Below are 20,486 nucleotides of genomic sequence, written 5' to 3'. Positions count from 1 at the left end.
CCACAATTCACACTTAAACAATATACGTAATTTATAAATAAGAAATATTTGCACTTTCCTTAGAGATGTTAGTTTAACCCTTTCAGGGTCCAAGGCCCAAATCTGGAGTCACGCACCAGTGTCCAAGAATTTTCAAAAAAAAAATTTGTTGTTTTTTCTTATGAAATCGTAGAGAATCTTTTTGTGAAGGTAATAAAACAAAAAGTACGAAATTTGGTGGAAAATTGACGAAATTATGCTCTCGCGAATTTTGATGTGTCAGCGATATTTACGAATCGGCGATTTTGTCGACTTTGACTCCCATTTTAGGCCAATTACATTATTCCAATCAACCAAATTCTTAGCTATTTCACTAGTATTACTTCTATTCTATCGATTGAGCACAAGAAATCGCCAAGTCAACTGTTTCAACTACAAAATAAAGTGATCGGAAATTTTTAATTTGGCCAATTTAACACAAAGTTCAAAATATTCCAATTTGAAAATAGGGTCCAGAATGAACAATGTAGGCATTCCTGGCACTAAACTAACATTTCCTCTGTTCATTAGTTATGTTTTGAGGCTTTACAAATAAATTCCATTTTGATTTTTTATTCACATAATGAATTTTTATTCACACCAAAAAATAGAAGATTTACTGTTATGCAATACTGTAATAATTGTATAAATATCATCACCATATTTGTGAATGTATATTAGACCCACCAGCTGATGTGTATTAGACGTGTGAGGTCGTTTGTTTATTCTTGAATATTGGCAAAAATTTAACATTTCTGCTACTTTGAGCTCAGTTTCAAGCCATTTCCAGTGCTAAAACCAATCAAAATCATCTCTATTTCTGTAATATGTCTTCCATTCTATCAAATGAGACCAAGAAATCGCAAATACAACTATAAAAAACATACGAAAAAACACTGCAAAGTTGCTGTTTTAATCGAAAAATCATGATTTCATTTTTTTTCTCTCATTATACACAGTGTGCTGCAGAATCTGTTTTATGTGGTGCACACATACCACATAGATGTATTCTCTCATATCTAGGCCCAAATGTACCACTCACAGTTTATCAGAGTGAGCTGAGCTCATGGCGTAGATCTACGGTTTGGACCCTGAACGTAAAGCCGTAGATCTACGGGACGGACCCTGAAAGGGTTAATTAGTTAGTTTGATGGAGGAGATGCTGGCAGAAGTTTAGGGTGGTGGAAGATAGCAGAGCGGTGTATGTTCATTGGCCCTATACACCTCCAACAACATTGGAGAGTTACTCTCATGTCGTTTTTCTATCGCTTAACTTACTTACTACACTGTTAATTCTAAACTTTATCGCTGGCTGGAGCTATAGCCTTTGTTGATACGTGCTGCTTTAGTATCGTACATATCGTAGAATCACTGAAGAAGACATTCTCCCCTCTCTCTTCCTCCTCTACTTTGGTACTTTGCTACGAGTTTCTTCTTCATTTCTATTGTGTTTCTCATCTTCTTTACCAAAGGGCTGGCATAGGAGCTTGCTTTCGGCCCATGGTGGCTTATTTAGCTGTTGGAAGCACAAAAAACAATGGATTATCATGAAATGTATCTTATGAACCCATGGGGTGATGGTCACATGCTGGTAAATGATGGCACACTGAGTGTGAATGATGTGGGAGACTGGTTTTGTGTGCACGCTGAGGGTGGGTGCTTACTGGGTGGTTGCTGAATCATGAGGCCAATCACGAACCGCAAAACTAAATTTTGGCGAAAAAAGTTGCTGAAAGTCGGATTTCACGAAAGTCACGGCCGCCGAATGGCGGGAGTCCACTGTATTGTCTTACAACCATCACTTACACAATATTGTCTTACAACCATCACTTACACAATATTGTCTTATAACCATCACTTACACAATATTGTCTTATAATCATCACTTAAACAAAATTAAAATTACAGTATCTCGGTTTGCTCTCAGAATATACCAAGATTCTTGGGATTATTTCAATGTGTTTCTGTGTATTATTCACAATTTAACATATTCAGAACATTGAAATCTTTGTTTTGTGCTTCACCATGAATATTTTTTTTTTTTTTTTTTTTTTTTTTTATCACACCGGCCGATTCCCACCAAGGCAGGGTGGCCCGAAAAAGAAAAACTTTCACCATCATTCACTCCATCACTGTCTTGCCAGAAGGGTGCTTTACACTACAGTTTTTAAACTGCAACATTAACACCCCTCCTTCAGAGTGCAGGCACTGTACTTCCCATCTCCAGGACTCAAGTCCGGCCTGCCGGTTTCCCTGAATCCCTTCATAAATGTTACTTTGCTCACACTCCAACAGCACGTCAAGTATTAAAAACCATTTGTCTCCATTCACTCCTATCAAACACGCTCACGCATGCCTGCTGGAAGTCCAAGCCCCTCGCACACAAAACCTCCTTTACCCCCTCCCTCCAACCCTTCCTAGGCCGACCCCTACCCCGCCTTCCTTCCACTACAGACTGATACACTCTTGAAGTCATTCTGTTTCGCTCCATTCTCTCTACATGTCCGAACCACCTCAACAACCCTTCCTCAGCCCTCTGGACAACAGTTTTGGTAATCCCGCACCTCCTCCTAACTTCCAAACTACAAATTCTCTGCATTATATTCACACCACACATTGCCCTCAGACATGACATCTCCACTGCCTCCAGCCTTCTCCTCGCTGCAACATTCATCACCCACGCTTCACACCCATATAAGAGCGTTGGTAAAACTATACTCTCATACATTCCCCTCTTTGCCTCCAAGGACAAAGTTCTTTGTCTCCACAGACTCCTAAGTGCACCACTCACTCTTTTTCCCTCATCAATTCTATGATTCACCTCATCTTTCATAGACCCATCCGCTGACACGTCCACTCCCAAATATCTGAATACGTTCACCTCCTCCATACTCTCTCCCTCCAATCTGATATTCAATCTTTCATCACCTAATCTTTTTGTTATCCTCATAACCTTACTCTTTCCTGTATTCACCTTTAATTTTCTTCTTTTGCACACCCTACCAAATTCATCCACCAATCTCTGCAACTTCTCTTCAGAATCTCCCAAGAGCACAGTGTCATCAGCAAAGAGCAGCTGTGACAACTCCCACTTTGTGTGTGATTCTTTATCTTTTAACTCCACGCCTCTTGCCAAGACCCTCACATTTACTTCTCTTACAACCCCATCTATAAATATATTAAACAACCACGGTGACATCACACATCCTTGTCTAAGGCCTACTTTTACTGGGAAAAAATTTCCCTCTTTCCTACATACTCTAACTTGAGCCTCACTATCCTCGTAAAAACTCTTCACTGCTTTCAGTAACCTACCTCCTACACCATACACTTGCAACATCTGCCACATTGCCCCCCTATCCACCCTGTCATACGCCTTTTCCAAATCCATAAATGCCACAAAGACCTCTTTAGCCTTATCTAAATACTGTTCACTTATATGTTTCACTGTAAACACCTGGTCCACACACCCCCTACCTTTCCTAAAGCCTCCTTGTTCATCTGCTATCCTATTCTCCGTCTTACTCTTAATTCTTTCAATTATAACTCTACCATACACTTTACCAGGTACACTCAACAGACTTATCCCCCTATAATTTTTGCACTCTCTTTTATCCCCTTTGCCTTTATACAAAGGAACTATGCATGCTCTCTGCCAATCCCTAGGTACCTTACCCTCTTCCATACATTTATTAAATAATTGCACCAACCACTCCAAAACTATATCCCCACCTGCTTTTAACATTTCTATCTTTATCCCATCAATCCCGGCTACCTTACCCCCTTTCATTTTACCTACTGCCTCACGAACTTCCCCCACACTCACAACTGGCTCTTCCTCACTCCTACAAGATGTTATTCCTCCTTGCCCTATACACGAAATCACAGCTTCCCTATCTTCATCAACATTTAACAATTCCTCAAAATATTCCTTCCATCTTCCCAATACCTCTAACTCTCCATTTAATAACTCTCCTCTCCTATTTTTAACTGACAAATCCATTTGTTCTCTAGGCTTTCTTAACTTGTTAATCTCACTCCAAAACTTTTTCTTATTTTCAACAAAATTTGTTGATAACATCTCACCCACTCTCTCATTTGCTCTCTTTTTACATTGCTTCACCACTCTCTTAACTTCTCTCTTTTTCTCCATATACTCTTCCCTCCTTGCATCACTTCTACTTTGTAAAAACTTCTCATATGCTAACTTTTTCTCCCTTACTACTCTCTTTACATCATCATTCCACCAATCGCTCCTCTTCCCTCCTGCACCCACTTTCCTGTAACCACAAACTTCTGCTGAACACTCTAACACTACATTTTTAAACCTACCCCATACCTCTTCGACCCCATTGCCTATGCTCTCATTAGCCCATCTATCCTCCAATAGCTGTTTATATCTTACCCTAACTGCCTCCTCTTTTAGTTTATAAACCTTCACCTCTCTCTTCCCTGATGCTTCTATTCTCCTTGTATCCCATCTACCTTTTACTCTCAGTGTAGCTACAACTAGAAAGTGATCTGATATATCTGTGGCCCCTCTATAAACATGTACATCCTGAAGTCTACTCAACAGTCTTTTATCTACCAATACATAATCCAACAAACTACTGTCATTTCGCCCTACATCATATCGTGTATACTTATTTATCCTCTTTTTCTTAAAATATGTATTACCTATAACTAAACCCCTTTCTATACAAAGTTCAATCAAAGAGCTCCCATTATCATTTACACCTGGCACCCCAAACTTACCTACCACACCCTCTCTAAAAGTTTCTCCTACTTTAGCATTCAAGTCCCCTACCACAATTACTCTCTCACTTGGTTCAAAGGCTCCTATACATTCACTTAACATCTCCCAAAATCTCTCTCTCTCCTCTGCATTCCTCTCTTCTCCAGGTGCATACACGCTTATTATGACCCACTTCTCGCATCCAACCTTTACTTTAATCCACATAATTCTTGAATTTACACATTCATATTCTCTTTTCTCCTTCCATAACTGATCATTTAACATTACTGCTACCCCTTCCTTTGCTCTAACTCTCTCAGATACTCCAGATTTAATCCCATTTATTTCCCCCCACTGAAACTCTCCTACCCCCTTCAGCTTTGTTTCGCTTAGGGCCAGGACATCCAACTTCTTTTCATTCATAACATCAGCAATCATCTGTTTCTTGTCATCCGCACTACATCCACGCACATTTAAGCAACCCAGTTTTATAAAGTTTTTCTTCTTCTCTTTTTTAGTAATTGTATACAGGAGAAGGGGTTACTAGCCCATTGCTCCCGGCATTTTAGTCGCCTCATACGACACGCATGGCTTACGGAGGAAAGATTCTTTTCCACTTCCCCATGGACAATAGAAGAAATAAAAAAGAACAAGAGCTATTTAGAAAAAGGAGAAAAACCTAGATGTATGTATATATATGAACATCAAAATGGTATACAATACCGACAGGTTGTTAGGTAAGACACATATGCAACAGTTAGGCAACTTTATTCCGAAACGTTTCGCCTACACAGTAGGCTTCTTCAGTCGAATACAGAAAGTAGGCAGGAACAGTAGAGATGTGAAGACGATGTAATCAGTCCATCACCCTTAAAGTCGTAGAATTTGAGGGACTGACAACCTCAAATTCTACGACTTTAAGGGTGATGGACTGATTACATCGTCTTCACATCTCTACTGTTCCTGCCTACTTTCTGTATTCGACTGAAGAAGCCTACTGTGTAGGCGAAACGTTTCGGAATAAAGTTGCCTAACTGTTGCATATGTGTCTTACCTAACATGTATATATATATATATGCATGTGCGTGTCTGTGAAGTGTGACCAAAGTGTAAGTAGGAGTAGCAAGATATCCCTGTTATCTTAGCGTGTTTATGAGACAGAAAAAGAAACCAGCAATCCTACCATCATGCAAAACAGTTACAGGTTTTTGTTTCACAGTCATCTGGCAGGACGGTAGTACAGTGGACCCCCGCTTAACGATCACCTCCAAATGCGACCAATTATGTAAGTGTATTTATGTAAGTGCGTTTGTACGTGTATGTTTGGGGGTCTGAAATGGACTAATCTACTTCACAATATTCCTTATGGGAAAAAATTCGGTCAGTACTGGCACCTGAACATACTAATGGAATGAAAAAAGTTCGTTAACCGGGGGTCCACTGTACTTCCCTGGGTGGTTGCTGTCTACCAACCTACTACCTATGAATACCCATGAATATAATAATGTGAAATGTTGGTCAGTACTCACTGTTGTATGATAATGTTGTGGCAGGTGGTGTGTTTCTGAGCATCACTACACCATACACACGCAGCGGCTCAGCCTTCGTCTCTCCCAGTGCTTCAGCCAAGGCCGGAGTTGAGACCTTAACAAGGTAACCTACTACTAGTACAACTATGACTACTACTACTAGTAGTACAACTATACTACTACTAGTAGTACAACTATACTACTACTAGTAGTACAACTATACTACTACTAGTAGTACAACTATACTACTAGTAGTATGACTACTATGATTACCACTAGTAGTATGACTACTACTAGTAGTATGACTACTACTAGTAGTATGACTACTACTAGTAGTATGACTACTACTAGTAGTATGACTACTTCTAGTAGTATGACTACTTCTAGTAGTATGACTACTTCTAGTAGTATGACTACTACTAGTAGTATGACTACTTCTAGTAGTATGACTACTACTAGTAGTATGACCACTATACTACTGCTAGTAGTACAGCTATACTAATACTAGTAGTATGACTACTGCTACTATTACTACTGATATTACTACTATTACTACTGATGTTACTACTATTACTACTATTACTACTACTATTACTTCTATGCCTACTACTACAAGTACTGTTACTTTTATGACCACTACCATGACTGATGCTACTAGTCTACTACTAGTACTGCTACTAGTATTACTATTAGCACTACTACTACTATGACTACTACTACTAATAATAGTACTACTAATACTAGTACTGTTACTATACTAGTACTCTTACTAGTACTATACTAGTACTATTACTATACTAGTGCTATTACTATACTGTTACTATTACTATACTGTTACTATTACTATACTGTTACTATTACTATACTAGTACTATTACTATACTAGTACTATTACTATACTAGTACTCTTACTGTACTAGTACTCTTACTATACTAGTACTCTTACTAGTACTATTACTATACTTGTACTATTACTATACTAGTACTCTTACTATACTAGTACTATTACTATTACTTGTACTATTTATTATTATTTATTTTTTTTATTATCACACTGGCCGATTCCCACCAAGGCAGGGTGGCCCGAAAAAGAAAAACTTTCACCATCATTCACTCCATCACTGTCTTGCCAGAAGGGTGCTTTACACTACAGTTTTTAAACTGCAACATTAACACCCCTCCTTCAGAGTGCAGGCACTGTACTTCCCATCTCCAGGACTCAAGTCCGGCCTGCCGGTTTCCCTGAATCCCTTCATAAATGTTACTTTGCTCACACTCCAACAGCACGTCAAGTATTAAAAACCATTTGTCTCCATTCACTCCTATCAAACACGCTCACGCATGCCTGCTGGAAGTCCAAGCCCCTCGCACACAAAACCTCCTTTACCCCCTCCCTCCAACCCTTCCTAGGCCGACCCATACCCCGCCTTCCTTCCACTACAGACTGATACACTCTTGAAGTCATTCTGTTTCGCTCCATTCTCTCTACATGTCCGAACCACCTCAACAACCCTTCCTCAGCCCTCTGGACAACAGTTTTGGTAATCCCGCACCTCCTCCTAACTTCCAAACTACGAATTCTCTGCATTATATTCACACCACACATTGCCCTCAGACATGACATCTCCACTGCCTCCAGCCTTCTCCTCGCTGCAACATTCATCACCCATGCTTCACACCCATATAAGAGCGTTGGTAAAACTATACTCTCATACATTCCCCTCTTTGCCTCCAAGGACAAAGTTCTTTGTCTCCACAGACTCCTAAGTGCACCACTCACTCTTTTTCCCTCATCAATTCTATGATTCACCTCATCTTTCATAGACCCATCCGCTGACACGTCCACTCCCACTTGTACTATTACTAGTACTATTACTTGTACTATTACTAGTACTATTACTATACTTCTAGTACTATTACTATACTACTTCTAGTACTATTACTATAGTACTATTACCATACTAGTTCTATTACTAGTACTATTACTATACTAGTACTATTACTATACTAGTAATATTACTATTACTATACTAGTAATATTACTATTACTATACTAGTAATATTACTATTACTATACTAGTAATATTACTATTACTATACTAGTATTATTATACTAGTAATATTACTATACTAGTGCTATTACTATACTAGTGCTATTACTATACTAGTGCTATTACTATACTAGTGCTATTACTATACTAGTGCTATTACTATACTAGTGCTATTACTATACTAGTGATATTACGTACTATACTAGTGCTATTACTATACTAGTGCTATTACTATTACTATACTAGTGCTATTACTATTACTATACTAGTACTATTACTATACTATTGCTATTACTATACTAGTACTACTGCAATTACTATTACTACCACTAGTATCACCACTGCCAGTGCTGCTGCCACCACCACCATTCTTACTGCTACTACTGCCACAACTGACAAGCACTGCTATTACTACTATTATTTTTACTATTACTACAACCATTATTATTATTATTATTATTACAACCTTTATTATTAATACTACTACCACCATTATTATTACTATTATTACAACCATTAATATTACTACTACTACCACCATTATTATTACTATTATTACAACCATTATTATTACTACTACTACTACGAGCATTATTGCTGCTACTACTACAGTACTCTTACTACATCCAGTATTATTAATACTACTGTTACTACTGGTACTGTCATGGGGATTTGATGATGAATTGGAATGAGTGATAGGTTGAAGGATATCTCCATGTATTGTGTAATATATAGTGTTTTATGAGGGAGCTTGTGATAGCCATCCCACCATCACATCTATCTACCTTCCACTGCTCCTGCATCTGGACTTGATCCTTATTATGCCTACTCTTTCCTCTTAATTTCCTAACAGTGCTCTAGGAACTTTGGGTGATGAGGGTTCTTATTAAGCACACATTATCATTGATCATTCTAAAGTTCTTCCTACAGTGTCTGGGTGTTTAGAACAGTTCTAGTTTTCTTTTATCAGACAAGCAACTACAGATTTTCTGTCATATCTGGGAATTCCTCTGTAGATCATGGTCTTCTAGACATGAGACGAGTCCATCACAGTGGGGGTTTGAATGTCATGAATCCGACTCATTTGCTTGGCCTTATATTGCTGCCTCTGGTGATGCAAACAATGTACAATTTGTATAGGTTCTTCTTGGTGGCTGGCTAGTTCCAGCCAACCATTGGTGTTTAGATCCAGCCACCTCTCCATGGTGAGTTCTGAGTACAGTGGACCCCCGATGTACAATGTCCCCAACCTACGTAAAAACCGACCTTCGATGCATTTCAGTGTAAAAATTTGACCCCGACGTATGGTGAAAAACTCGACCTACAGCATTCGTCCCGTACGTGCCCACGTGTTTGTCCGCCTGAGCACACCTCAGCTGGCCTGCCTTTAGTTAGTGTGCCAGTGTTTACAAGCCAGAGTGGTTGCTCCCACGGATACATTCAGAACATTTTGTATTATTCCAGTGTTTGTAGTGCTTCTAACTGCTAAATAAGCCACCATGGGCCCAAAGGAAGCTTCTAGTGCTACAGCAGCTGCTGCTGCTGTAGTGCCGTCAGCTGCTGCTGTAGCACCGTCAGCTGCTGCTGCACCATGGTCAGCTGCTGCTGTTGCTGTAGCACCATCAGCTGCTGCTGCACCATGGTCAGCTGCTGCTGTTGCTGTAGCACCATCAGCTGCTGCTGCACCATGGTCAGCTGCTGCTGTTGCTGTAGCACCATCAGCTGCTGCTGCACCATGGTCAGCTGTTGCTGTAGCACCAGCTGCTGCTGCTGTAGCACCATCAGCTGCTGCTGCACCACGGTCAGCTGCTGCTGCTGCTGTAGCATCTTTAGCTGCTGCTGCTGCTGCTGTAACACAGTCAGTTGCTGCTGCACCACAGTCAGCTGCTGCTGCACCACGATCAGCTGCTGCTGCTGCTGTAGCACCATCAGCTGCTGCTGCTGCTTTAGCACTGTCAGCTGCTGCTACACCACAGTCAGCTGTACTACTCGAAGATGTGGAGAGTCTGTTGTTGGTGTGGCTTATCGAGAATACCAAGAAACAACCCCAGAGAGTTAGCCACCCAGGATAACCCAAGAAAGTCAGTGTGTCATAGAGGACTGTCTAACTTATTTCCATTGGGGTCCTTAATCTTGTCTCCCAGGATGCGACCCACACCAGTCGACTAACACCTAGGTGAATGGGAAAAAATGCCTGGAACTAGTGCTCATATTGGTGAATTTAAGACCACCAAAGGTTGGTTTGAGAGATTTAAGAATCGTAGTGGCATACACAGTGTGATGAGGCATGGTGAAGCTGAAAAATTCCAACCCCAACAAGTGTTCACTTGTTACAAAACAAGCCTGTTCTGGAAGAAAATACCAAACAGGACCTACATTACTCAGGAGGAAAAGGCACTCCCAGGACACAGTGTCTCATCAGTCATTGCTACATCTTCGATAAAGGTAAGTGTCATTTATTCTTCATTTAGTAGAGTAGTACATGCACAATATATATTGTGCATGTACTACTCTACCATTGTGCATGTATCCTCCTTTTTGTGTGTAGGAATATGTATATTTCTTGTGGTAAAAATTTTTTTTTCATACTTTTGGATGTCTTGAACAGATTAATTTGATTTCCATTATTTCTTATGGGGAAAATTAATTCAACCTACGATCATTTTGTCTTACGATGGGCTCTCATGAACAGATTAATATCATAGGTCGGGGGTCCACTGTACAGTGGACCCCCACATAACGATATTAATCCGTTCATGAGAGCTCATTGTTATGCGAAATTATCGTTATACGAATGAATTTTCCCCATAAGAAATAATGGAAATCAAATTAATCCGTGCAAGACACCCCAAAGTATAAAAAAAAAAAAATTTTACCACATGAAATATTAATTTTAATACACACAAACTGAAAAAGGCATGCACAATTACATGACATTTACCTTTATTGAAGATCTGGTGATGATTGATGGGATGGGAGGAGGAGAGAGTCTTAGTGTTTAGAAGGGGAATCCCCTTCCATTAAGACTTGAGGTGTCAAGTCCTTTTCTGGGGTTACTTCCCTTCTTCTTTTAATGCCACTAGGACCAGCTTCAGAGTCACTGGACTTCTGTCGCACACCATATCTGTCCATAGTGGCCTGTACCTCTCGTTCCATTATGACTTCCCTAAAGTGTTTCACAACATTGTCAGTGTAATAGTCACCAGCACGGCTTGCAATTGCTGTGTGAGGGTGATTTTCATCCATAAAGGTTTGCACTTTCAGCCACATTGCACAGATTTCCTTAATCTTTGTAGTAGGCAACTTCTTCAATTTCTCTCTCCCCTCCTCCGAACCAGTTTCCTCAGGTCTGGCCTCTTGCTGTTGAAGTTGATCTAGCAGCTCATCAGTGGTTAGTTCTTCATTGTCCTCCTCCACCAACTCTTCCACATCATCCCCACTAACCTCCAACCCCAAGGACTTTCCCAATACCACAATGGATTCCTCAACTGGCATACTCCTCTCAGGGTTAGCCTGAAACCCTTCAAAATCCCTTTGGTCTACACATTCTGGCCACAGTTTCTTCCAAGCAGAGTTCAAGGTCCTCTTAGTCACCCCCTCCCAAGCCTTACCTATAAGGTTTACACAATTGAGGATATTAAAGTGCTCTCTCCAAAACTCTCTTAGAGTCAATTGAGTTTCTGAGGTCACTGCAAAGCACCTTTCAAACAGAGCTTTTGTGTACAGTTTTTTGAAGTTTGCAATAACCTGCTGGTCCATGGGCTGCAGGAGAGGAGTGGTATTAGGAGGCAAAAACTTCACCTTAATGAAGCTCATGTCCCCATAAAGTCGCTCTGCCACGTCTGTAGGATGACCAGGGGCATTGTCTAACACCAGGAGGCACTTAAGGTCTAATTTCTTTTCAGTTAGGTAATCTTTCACATTGGGGGCAAATGCATGGTGTAACCAGTCATAGAAAAAGTCCCTAGTGACCCATGCCTTACTGTTTGCCCTCCACAGTACACACAAATTAGCCTTGAGGATATTCCTCTGCCTGAACGCTCTGGGAGTTTCTGAGTGATACACTAATAAAGGCTTCACTTTGCAATCACCACTAGCATTGGAACACATCAACAGAGTAAGCCTGTCTTTCATAGGCTTATGTCCTGGGAGTGCCTTTTCCTCCTGAGTAATGTAGGTCCTGCTTGGCATTTTCTTCCAAAACAGGCCTGTTTCATCACAATTAAACTTGTTCAGGTTTCAGTCCTTCACTGTCTATGTACTCCTTGAATTCCTGCACATATTTTTCAGCTGCTTTGTGGTCCAAACTGGCAGCCTCACCATGCCTTATCACACTATGTATGCCACTACGCTTCTTAAAAATCTCTCAAACCAACCTTTGCTGGCCTTAAATTCACTCACATCATCACTAGTTGTAGGCATTTTTTTAATTAAATCCTGATGCAACTTCCTAGCCTTTTCACTTATGATCACTTGAGAGATGCTATCTCCTGCTATCTGTTTTTCATTTATCCACACCAATAAGAGTCTCTCAATATCTTCCATCACTTGCGATCTCTGTTTCGAAAACACAGTTGAACCTTTGGCAAGAACAGCTTCCTTGATTGCCATTTTGTTGCCCACAATAGTAGCGATGGTTGATTGGGGTTTATTGTACAACCTGGCCAGCTCGGAGACACGCACTCCACTTTCATACTTATCAATGATCTCTTTCTTCATCTCTATAGTAATTCTCACCCTTATTGCTGTAGGGTTGGCACTAGAAGCTTTCTTGGGGCCCATGGTCACTTATTTTGCAGATAAAATCACCAAAAACACTGTAATAATACAAAATGTTCCGATTGTATGCTTGGATGTTACCGCGGAGGCTGGCTGGTAAACAATACTACTGGCGGAACATGTGAGGCTGGCTAAGGCCACACATTAGACGCGTCTCGGACAAACAGCGTTGAGCGGGTTTTTTAGCGGTATGCTAGGCAAAATCTTAGCGATAAAATGTATCGGTATGCGGATTTAACGTTATGTAAGGCCAACGGTATGCGGGGGTCCACTGTATTTTGAGTGATTGGTCATGACCAGTCATGCAAAACAGATGAGAGCTTTCACACTGTATATATAGTGTCTGTCTTGGCAATTTATACCTGCCTGGGATTATATCTCAATCTTATTCCATAATTGCTGTATGATCCCTGAGGGTTCAGTACTTCCCTGTACAGTGGAACCTCGGTTTTTGTTTGCCCTGGTTTTTGTCGAATTTGGTTTTCGATGACCTTTTTTGTCAAAATTTTGTCCCAGTTTTCGTTCATCACCTTGGTTTTTGTCCGCCGTACCAAACGTGTCCACCTGCCCGCACCCACACACAGCATCCCACGCATGTGTTTTGAGTCAGTCTGGCTTCGTTTCTCGTTAAGTGAACATTACCCTGCGCTCTCATACGAAACATTTCACAATAATCTATTGTGTTTTGTGCTTGTTTATTGAATGTGACTACTAAATAAGCCACCATGGGGCCAAAGAAAGTTCCGAGTGCCAGCCCTTTGATAAAGAAGGCAAGAAATTGTGGCCAGAATGTGTCCAGGAGAAGGATTTTGAAGAGTTTGAGGCTGACCCTGACAACCCTATGCCTGTTATGGAATCTATTGTGGCTTTGGGGAAATCCATACGGTTGGATGTGAGTGGCCAGGATGTGGAAGAGTTGGTGGACAGCCACAGTGAAAAGCTAACCACTGAAGAGCTGCAAGACCTTCATCTGGAACAGCAACAACACGCAGCTGAGGAAATTGCTTCAGAGGAGGAGGAAGAGAGAAGGAAGAATGTACCTTCTTCAGTGATTAAGGACTTGTGTGCAAAGTGGAGTGAGTTGCAAAGTTTTGTAGAGAAATATCACTGTAACAAAGCTGTTGCAAGCCATGTCTGCAACATGCTCAATGACAATGCCTTGTTCCATATTAAGCAAATCTTAAAGAGACACTAAGAACAGACCTCTCTGGACAGATTTTTTGTGCAACAGGGGTCCACTGACTCAAGCTGGTCCTAGTGCCAGTAAAAGAAAAAGAAGAGAAGTAACCTCGGATAGGGGCTTGATACCTGAAGTCCTTATGGAGAAGGATTTTGAAGAGTTTGAGGCTCACCCTGACAACCCTTCCAAACAGTAACTTCTCCTCCCTCTCCCCTCCTTGCCATCTTCCAGACACCAGCAAGAGTCTTCAATAAAGGTAAAAGTTATGTTAAATGTTCATTTATCCATTTCATTATCTCTTTATATTTATTTCTCATTTTTTCTGCATGTAAAATATAGTTATTCTCTATAAAATGTATTATTTGTTAATACAGTAGACCCTCGACCAACAGCATTAATTCGTTCCAGAGAGCTAGCTGTTAGTCGAATTTGCCGTTAGTCGAATTAATTTTCCCCATAAGAAATAATGGAAATAGAATTAATCCGTTCCAGACACCCAAAAGTATTATACAAAATTATTTTTTTGCTTGAAATATACATTTCCCTACACAAAAATGAATGGGACATGCAAAATAAACAATAATTAAATGCCACTTACCTTTATTGTGGAGTTGTTGAGTGATGAGATGGTAGGAGGGCAGATAATGCAGGTGTTTTATTGTTTGGAAGGTGAATCCCCTTCCATAAAGACTTGAGGTACTAAGTCCTTTGGTAGGGTTACCTCCCTTCTTGGTTTTTTAATGCCACTAGGGCCAGCTGGAGAGTTACTGGACCCCTGTCACACAAAATAGCTGTCCAGAGAGCTCTGTTTCTCAGGTGCCCTTAAGATTTCCCTAAAATGGGACACAAAAGTGTCATTGTATATGTTGCCAATGCAGCTTGCAACTTCTGTGACAGGATAAAATTCATCCATAAATGCTTGCACTTTTGTAAACATTGAACACATTTCCCTAATCTTTGACGAAGTCATCTTCCTCCATCTCTCTTCCTCCTGCTCTGAACAACATTCCTGAGATGTGATCTGTTGCTGTTGCACCTGAAGCTCTTGCAGGTCTGCAGTGGTTAGTTCTTCCTCATCGTTCTGCACCAGCTCTTCCACATCCTTGCCACAAACCTCCAACCCCAAGGACTTCCCCAGTGACACAGTAACTTCCACTACTGGCATAGGTTCCTGAGGGTTAGCCCCAAACCCTTCAAAATCTCTCTTGTACACATTGTGGCCACAGTTTTCTCCAAGCAGAGTTCAAAGTCTTGCAAGTCACTCCCTCCCAAGCCTTACCTCTAAGGTTTATGCAACTGAGGATATTGAAGTGATCTTTCCAAAACTCTCTTAGGGTCAATTGAGTGTCTGATGTCACTTCAAAGCACTTTTGAAACACTGCTTTTGTGACCTGCTGGTCCATGGGCTGGAGGAAAGGAGTTGTATTAGGAGGCAAAAACCTCACCTTAACAAAACCAAACTCCCCTGTAATTTCCTCTTGCAAATCATGAGGATGAGCAGGAGCATTGTCCACTACCAGGAGGCACTTGAATGACAATTTCTTTTCCTGGAGGTATTTTGTCACAGTGGGGCCAAACACACCATAAAACCAGTCCAAGAAAAATTCCCTAGTAACCCATGCCTTACTGTTTGATCTCCACAGCACACACAAATTACCCTTGACGATATTGTTTTTCCTGAACACACTCAGAGTTTCAGAATGATACACCAATAAAGGCTTCACTTTGCAATCACCACTAGCATTACTACACAACATTAATGTCAGCCTGTCTTTCATAGGCTTATGTCCTGGGAGTGCCTTTTCCTCCTGAGTAATGTAGGTCCTGTTTGGCATTTTCTTCCAAAACAGGCCTGTATCCTCACAATTAAACACTTGTTCAGGTTTTAGGTTTTCAGTCTTTATGTATTCCTTAAAATCCTTCATATATTTTTCAGCAGCTTTTTTTGTCTGAACTGCCAGCCTCCCCATGCCTTACTACACTGTGTATGCCACTACGATTCTTAAATCTTTCAAACCAGCCTTTGCTGGACTTAAATTCATCAATATCATCACTATTTTGAGGCATTTTCTTAACGAGATCATCATGCAACTGCCTTGCCTTTTCACAAATTATAGACTGAGAACACTATCTCCTGGTAATTGTTTTTTGTTTATCCATACCAATAACAGTCTCTCTACCTCTTCAGTTATTTGCGGTCTCCGTTTTGAAAACATATACAGGAGGGCCCCGCTTTACGGCGTTCCGCTTTACGGCGTTCCGCTAATACGGACATTTCAAATTATGACCAAAACTCACTATACGGCTCCCCCCACCTGACTTTCTAATACGGTCACCGTGCCCCACCCTGTTTGTTTACATTCTCCATGAGCTCAGTAATCTCTAAGTCTCTCCATTTTGTCTGGAAACTCCAAAATTTCAAATGTTTTTAAAAGTTATTTCATATTTTATATATACTCTGATAATTATACTTATGTATACCTGTACCTAAATAAACTTACATACATCAAGTCATTTAAATGTCGTATATTACGTTAATATACACATTTTCATTAATCCATCCATGATATTTTTTTCAAAATTATATAATAAACACGATGCATAACATATAAATAAGATAAATACACCCCACAGTAGAATAAATAAACATAAATGTGAGATGTGAGCAGACGACTTCCACAAGTGACGCCATAATAACAATACTCACCTAGTCTCATTAAATGTCGTATATTACGGTAATATACACATTTTCATTAATCCATCCATGATATTTTTTTCAAAATTATATAATAAACACGATGCATAACATATAAATAAGATAAATACACCCCACAGTAGAATAAATAAACATAAATGTGAGATGTGAGCAGACGACTTTGACAAGTGACGCCATAATAACAATAGTCACGGAGTCTCATTAAATGTCGTATATTACGGTAATATACACATTTTCATTAATCCATCCATGATATTTTTTTCAAAATTATATAATAAACACGATGCATAACATTTTTTTTTTATTTTTTTTATTATCACACTGGCCGATTCCCACCAAGGCAGGGTGGCCCGAAAAAGAAAAACTTTCACCATCATTCACTCCATCACTGTCTTGCCAGAAGGGTGCTTTACACTACAGTTTTTAAACTGCAACATTAACACCCCTCCTTCAGAGTGCAGGCACTGTACTTCCCATCTCCAGGACTCAAGTCCGGCCTGCCGGTTTCCCTGAATCCCTTCATAAATGTTACTTTGCTCACACTCCAACAGCACGTCAAGTATTAAAAACCATTTGTCTCCATTCACTCCTATCAAACACGCTCACGCATGCCTGCTGGAAGTCCAAGCCCTTCGCACACAAAACCTCCTTTACCCCCTCCCTCCAACCCTTCCTAGGCCGACCCCTACCCCGCCTTCCTTCCACTACAGACTGATACACTCTTGAAGTCATTCTGTTTCGCTCCATTCTCTCTACATGTCCGAACCACCTCAACAACCCTTCCTCAGCCCTCTGGACAACAGTTTTGGTAATCCCGCACCTCCTCCTAACTTCCAAACTACGAATTCTCTGCATTATATTCACACCACACATTGCCCTCAGACACGACATCTCCACTGCCTCCAGCCTTCTCCTCGCTGCAACATTCATCACCCACGCTTCACACCCATATAAGAGCGTTGGTAAAACTATACTCTCATACATTCCCCTCTTTGCCTCCAAGGACAAAGTTCTTTGTCTCCACAGACTCCTAAGTGCACCACTCACTCTTTTTCCCTCATCAATTCTATGATTCACCTCATCTTTCATAGACCCATCCGCTGACACGTCCACTCCCAAATATCTGAATACGTTCACCTCCTCCATACTCTCTCCCTCCAATCTGATATTCAATCTTTCATCACCTAATCTTTTTGTTATCCTCATAACCTTACTCTTTCCTGTATTCACCTTTAATTTTCTTCTTTTGCACACCCTACCAAATTCATCCACCAATCTCTGCAACTTCTCTTCAGAATCTCCCAAGAGCACAGTGTCATCAGCAAAGAGCAGCTGTGACAACTCCCACTTTGTGTGTGATTCTTTATCTTTTAACTCCACGCCTCTTGCCAAGACCCTCGCATTTACTTCTCTTACAACCCCATCTATAAATATATTAAACAACCACGGTGACATCACACATCCTTGTCTAAGGCCTACTTTTACTGGGAAATAATTTCCCTCTTTCCTACATACTCTAACTTGAGCCTCACTATCCTCGTAAAAACTCTTCACTGCTTTCAGTAACCTACCTCCTACACCATACACTTGCAACATCTGCCACATTGCCCCCCCTATCCACCCTGTCATACGCCTTTTCCAAATCCATAAATGCCACAAAGACCTCTTTAGCCTTATCTAAATACTGTTCACTTATATGTTTCACTGTAAACACCTGGTCCACACACCCCCTACCTTTCCTAAAGCCTCCTTGTTCATCTGCTATCCTATTCTCCGTCTTACTCTTAATTCTTTCAATTATAACTCTACCATACACTTTACCAGGTACACTCAACAGACTTATCCCCCTATAATTTTTGCACTCTCTTTTATCCCCTTTGCATTTATACAAAGGAACTATGCATGCTCTCTGCCAATCCCTAGGTACCTTACCCTCTTCCATACATTTATTAAATAATTGCACCAACCACTCCAAAACTATATCCCCACCTGCTTTTAACATTTCTATCTTTATCCCATCAATCCCGGCTGCCTTACCCCCTTTCATTTTACCTACTGCCTCACGAACTTCCCCCACACTCACAACTGGCTCTTCCTCACTCCTACAAGATGTTATTCCTCCTTGCCCTATACACGAAATCACAGCTTCCCTATCTTCATCAACATTTAACAATTCCTCAAAATATTCCCTCCATCTTCCCAATACCTCTAACTCTCCATTTAATAACTCTCCTCTCCTATTTTTAACTGACAAATCCATTTGTTCTCTAGGCTTTCTTAACTTGTTAATCTCACTCCAAAACTTTTTCTTATTTTCAACAAAATTTGTTGATAACATCTCACCCACTCTCTCATTTGCTCTCTTTTTACATTGCTTCACCACTCTCTTAACTTCTCTCTTTTTCTCCATATACTCTTCCCTCCTTGCATCACTTCTACTTTGTAAAAACTTCTCATATGCTAACTTTTTCTCCCTTACTACTCTCTTTACATCATCATTCCACCAATCGCTCCTCTTCCCTCCTGCACCCACTTTCCTGTAACCACAAACTTCTGCTGAACACTCTAACACTACATTTTTAAACCTACCCCATACCTCTTCGACCCCATTGCCTATGCTCTCATTAGCCCATCTATCCTCCAATAGCTGTTTATATCTTACCCTAACTGCCTCCTCTTTTAGTTTATAAACCTTCACCTCTCTCTTCCCTGATGCTTCTATTCTCCTTGTATCCCATCTACCTTTTACTCTCAGTGTAGCTACAACTAGAAAGTGATCTGATATATCTGTGGCCCCTCTATAAACATGTACATCCTGAAGTCTACTCAACAGTCTTTTATCTACCAATACATAATCCAACAAACTACTGTCATTTCGCCCTACATCATATCGTGTATACTTATTTATCCTCTTTTTCTTAAAATATGTATTACCTATAACTAAACCCCTTTCTATACAAAGTTCAATCAAAGGGCTCCCATTATCATTTACACCTGGCACCCCAAACTTACCTACCACACCCTCTCTAAAAGTTTCTCCTACTTTAGCATTCAAGTCCCCTACCACAATTACTCTCTCACTTGGTTCAAAGGCTCCTATACATTCACTTAACATCTCCCAAAATCTCTCTCTCTCCTCTGCATTCCTCTCTTCTCCAGGTGCATACACGCTTATTATGACCCACTTCTCGCATCCAACCTTTACTTTAATCCACATAATTCTTGAATTTACACATTCATATTCTCTTTTCTCCTTCCATAACTGATCATTTAACATTACTGCTACCCCTTCCTTTGCTCTAACTCTCTCAGATACTCCAGATTTAATCCCATTTATTTCCCCCCACTGAAACTCTCCTACCCCCTTCAGCTTTGTTTCGCTTAGGGCCAGGACATCCAACTTCTTTTCATTCATAACATCAGCAATCATCTGTTTCTTGTCATCCGCACTACATCCACGCACATTTAAGCAACCCAG

At 40.5% G+C, this 20,486-nt stretch overlaps 1 protein-coding gene across 4 annotated transcripts in view; it reads left to right on the top strand.

Annotated features, from left to right (window-relative positions):
* LOC128705316 (2,4-dienoyl-CoA reductase [(3E)-enoyl-CoA-producing], mitochondrial) overlaps window positions 1-20,486 on the top strand; it is a 145,485-nt gene that overhangs the window by 69,368 nt on the left and 55,631 nt on the right. For all 4 annotated transcript variants that reach the window (XM_070092150.1, XM_053800532.2, XM_053800542.2 and 1 more), the window contains exon 5: window positions 6,307-6,406. In XM_070092150.1, coding sequence (XP_069948251.1) covers window positions 6,307-6,406 — 100 coding nt within the window. The remainder of the gene's footprint in view (window positions 1-6,306; window positions 6,407-20,486) is intronic.

Source organism: Cherax quadricarinatus, chromosome 3 (assembly GCF_038502225.1).
Source record: "Cherax quadricarinatus isolate ZL_2023a chromosome 3, ASM3850222v1, whole genome shotgun sequence".
NCBI classification, from domain to species: Eukaryota; Metazoa; Arthropoda; class Malacostraca; order Decapoda; family Parastacidae; genus Cherax; species Cherax quadricarinatus.
Note: the sequence above shows the minus strand (reverse complement) of the source record. Positions and strands in the feature narration are given on the sequence as shown.